General features: G+C 38.6%; 1 protein-coding gene across 2 annotated transcripts in view; it reads left to right on the top strand.

Moving 5' to 3' along the window:
- Positions 1-2,369, top strand: part of RAB3GAP1 (RAB3 GTPase activating protein catalytic subunit 1) — a 45,098-nt gene that overhangs the window by 38,315 nt on the left and 4,414 nt on the right. For both annotated transcript variants that reach the window (XM_015425784.1, XM_015425783.1), the window contains exons 21-24: positions 321-417; positions 508-611; positions 704-819; positions 1,818-1,920. In XM_015425784.1, the coding sequence (XP_015281270.1) occupies positions 321-417; positions 508-611; positions 704-819; positions 1,818-1,920 (420 nt within the window). The remainder of the gene's footprint in view (positions 1-320; positions 418-507; positions 612-703; positions 820-1,817; positions 1,921-2,369) is intronic.

Here is a 2,369-nt window from a genome sequence, read left to right as displayed (position 1 = left end):
CTCGTGCTGTTTGATTTCTGCCATTGTAGATTTAGACTTGAAGTCCCACCAAGTCCAGAAAACCTCTTTAGCCCAAAGGCCATGCAGAATCTCTACAAAACAGTTTATCCTATGTTAATGGAGTTCTCATGATGACTATCAAGTATAAATATAGAAGGCTGTTACTGGAGTTCTTTTTAGTACGTTAGTTCCCATTCAGTTTTTGTATGCTATATTTAAAATAAGCAGGGAAATGGTGGGATATGCCATACAGAATCAAGCTGATGGGCTATTGAGACCAGAATTATTGTGGTAGTATGATGCTTTTACCATGTTTTCAGGTGCTACACTATTTGGCAGTTCAGAAACCAGCAGATCTTGCACGGCACCTCCTATCTTGTGTTCTTCATGCAGCTGTACTCAAGGTAAAGGAAGAAGGTAAATAATTCTTGATAAGCTGTGCAAAGTATGTTTGGAATAAAGAGAAAACTGTGACTTCAATACACTTGATTCATGTTCATCTAACAGAATCACTGGAAGATATTACTTCAGTAAAGAAGATAATTAAGCAGATAATCATCCACGCCAGTAAAGGTCTCCGGTTTCCAAACCCAGAAGACAAAAAATTGGAAGTAAGCGGATTTTCCTTAATGTTTCGTTTGGGAACCTAATAGAAAGCAAGGAATGCAGCAGTATATAAACATTTTTTCCTCCTTGCACATAGGAGATTATTGCTCATATTCTGAGTGTGGAAGCCACTATTGCTCAGGCAAGATCCTTGAAAGCAAAGTTTGGGATAGATAAATGTGATCAAGAGGAAGAACGCAAAGATCTAGAAAAGTGAGTGAACTTGTATTCTTTGCTTGGTGAAATTACTAAGCAAATGTGGTGGTGAAATTCCCTCAGACGCCATCTCTCTTGTTCTACCTTTTACCTGAAACTTAATTTCAGAAGTATATGTTACATAATTATTTGTATGTCTAAGCCTGGGCATCTACTGATATATATTGCATAGCTCCCAAACATTTCACATGTGCTTCCATTCACAACAGGTAAAGAAACATTGTATCAAACAATCCTGAATGTAAGCTGATGTTGTCAAGCTCTGATTTCATATCTTGGCTGAGATCACTCATTAGCATTAATCATAGTTGATATCATTGCCAAGATGAACTTTAATAATAGGTAAGGCTAGTGGGAAGAGCGCAAAGACAACTTGCGCATGGCAGAGGAAAGTCATGGAGTAAAGAAATGCTCAGTCATGTGGCTTGTACCCTTTCCCACCATAGTTAAGGGATCAGGAATTAGGTTTTTGCATCAGTCTTGTATGAAGCAGCAAAGGGTGCCGTTTCAACCAGTACTGAATAGCAGCGGCGAAATAGGCAAAGAATATAAATAGGAAGCAGTCAGGTAAGGAGTTTTAGCACACATTGCTTGATAATCGTTGGCCACCACTGGTACATGAGAGGATGGTATAAAATGCTGACCAATTTTAGACAGGCTGGTCCATTCAAGGTCTAATGACTGCATCTTTATGGATATGTGAATGGCCTTGAACTGGTGAATAAGCTGTCAAAGGGCAGACACCAAAGAAATTGCATATTGCTCCAGAGATGATGCTTTTAAACTGCCATTCATTCACAAAAGAAGGGGATGAGAAGGAACATATATACATGCATGAATTTGCCTTAATTTAGCTAGTCTGAATTATGTGCCTAGTACCATCAGAGCTACTAGCAATATTTATATCTTTTTGAAATAATTCTAAAGAGCCAAGCATTTTTAAGAAGAAGGGAAATAACATATTTCACTGACTTTCTTTTCCTTTATACTGTCAGTTTTGTAACCAGCCTTTTGGAACAGCCAGAGGTATCCGTCATCGGTGCTGGAAGAGGGCCTGCCGGCACTATAATTCATAGACTTTTTGTGAATGCCCAGAAGGTAAGCTAAACTTTTTAACATCTCTGATGTAAAGTGATCACAGTGAAAAGGTTGCTTGTGTATTTGAAAAGAGCTTCCAACATAAGGACATCTGGTAGTGTTGAATATTCAGCTGATTAGAAGAATGGCAATATTTGACAAAGCTTACATTATTGAGCCGTATTCCATTCACCAGAGTTGTACTTGGAATGATTGTAGATTCACAGTATGGTTGGTTAGAGTTGGTTGAGTCACATGAAGTGATATGGTTCCTGGGCTGCCAGAACAAAATCAAGTGATTCGTAATGCTAGTAATTTGTTTCATTGTTCCGATGATGTAAGAGTAGATTCAGGGCTGTTGTAGTGCATATAATAATCTCAGGATCTTTTGTCATTGAGCCAGCTGCTGAGATCTTAGAGCAGGTTTGGGGAAGAAGGGTGGAAAGATCTTAGAGCAGAGATGTCCTAGA

Source organism: Gekko japonicus, unplaced genomic scaffold, assembly GCF_001447785.1.
Source record: "Gekko japonicus isolate JY-2015 unplaced genomic scaffold, Gekko_japonicus_V1.1 scaffold1924, whole genome shotgun sequence".
NCBI classification, from domain to species: Eukaryota; Metazoa; Chordata; class Lepidosauria; order Squamata; family Gekkonidae; genus Gekko; species Gekko japonicus.
The sequence above is the reverse complement of the archived record's forward strand: the minus strand, read 5'-3'. Positions and strand labels throughout refer to the sequence as shown.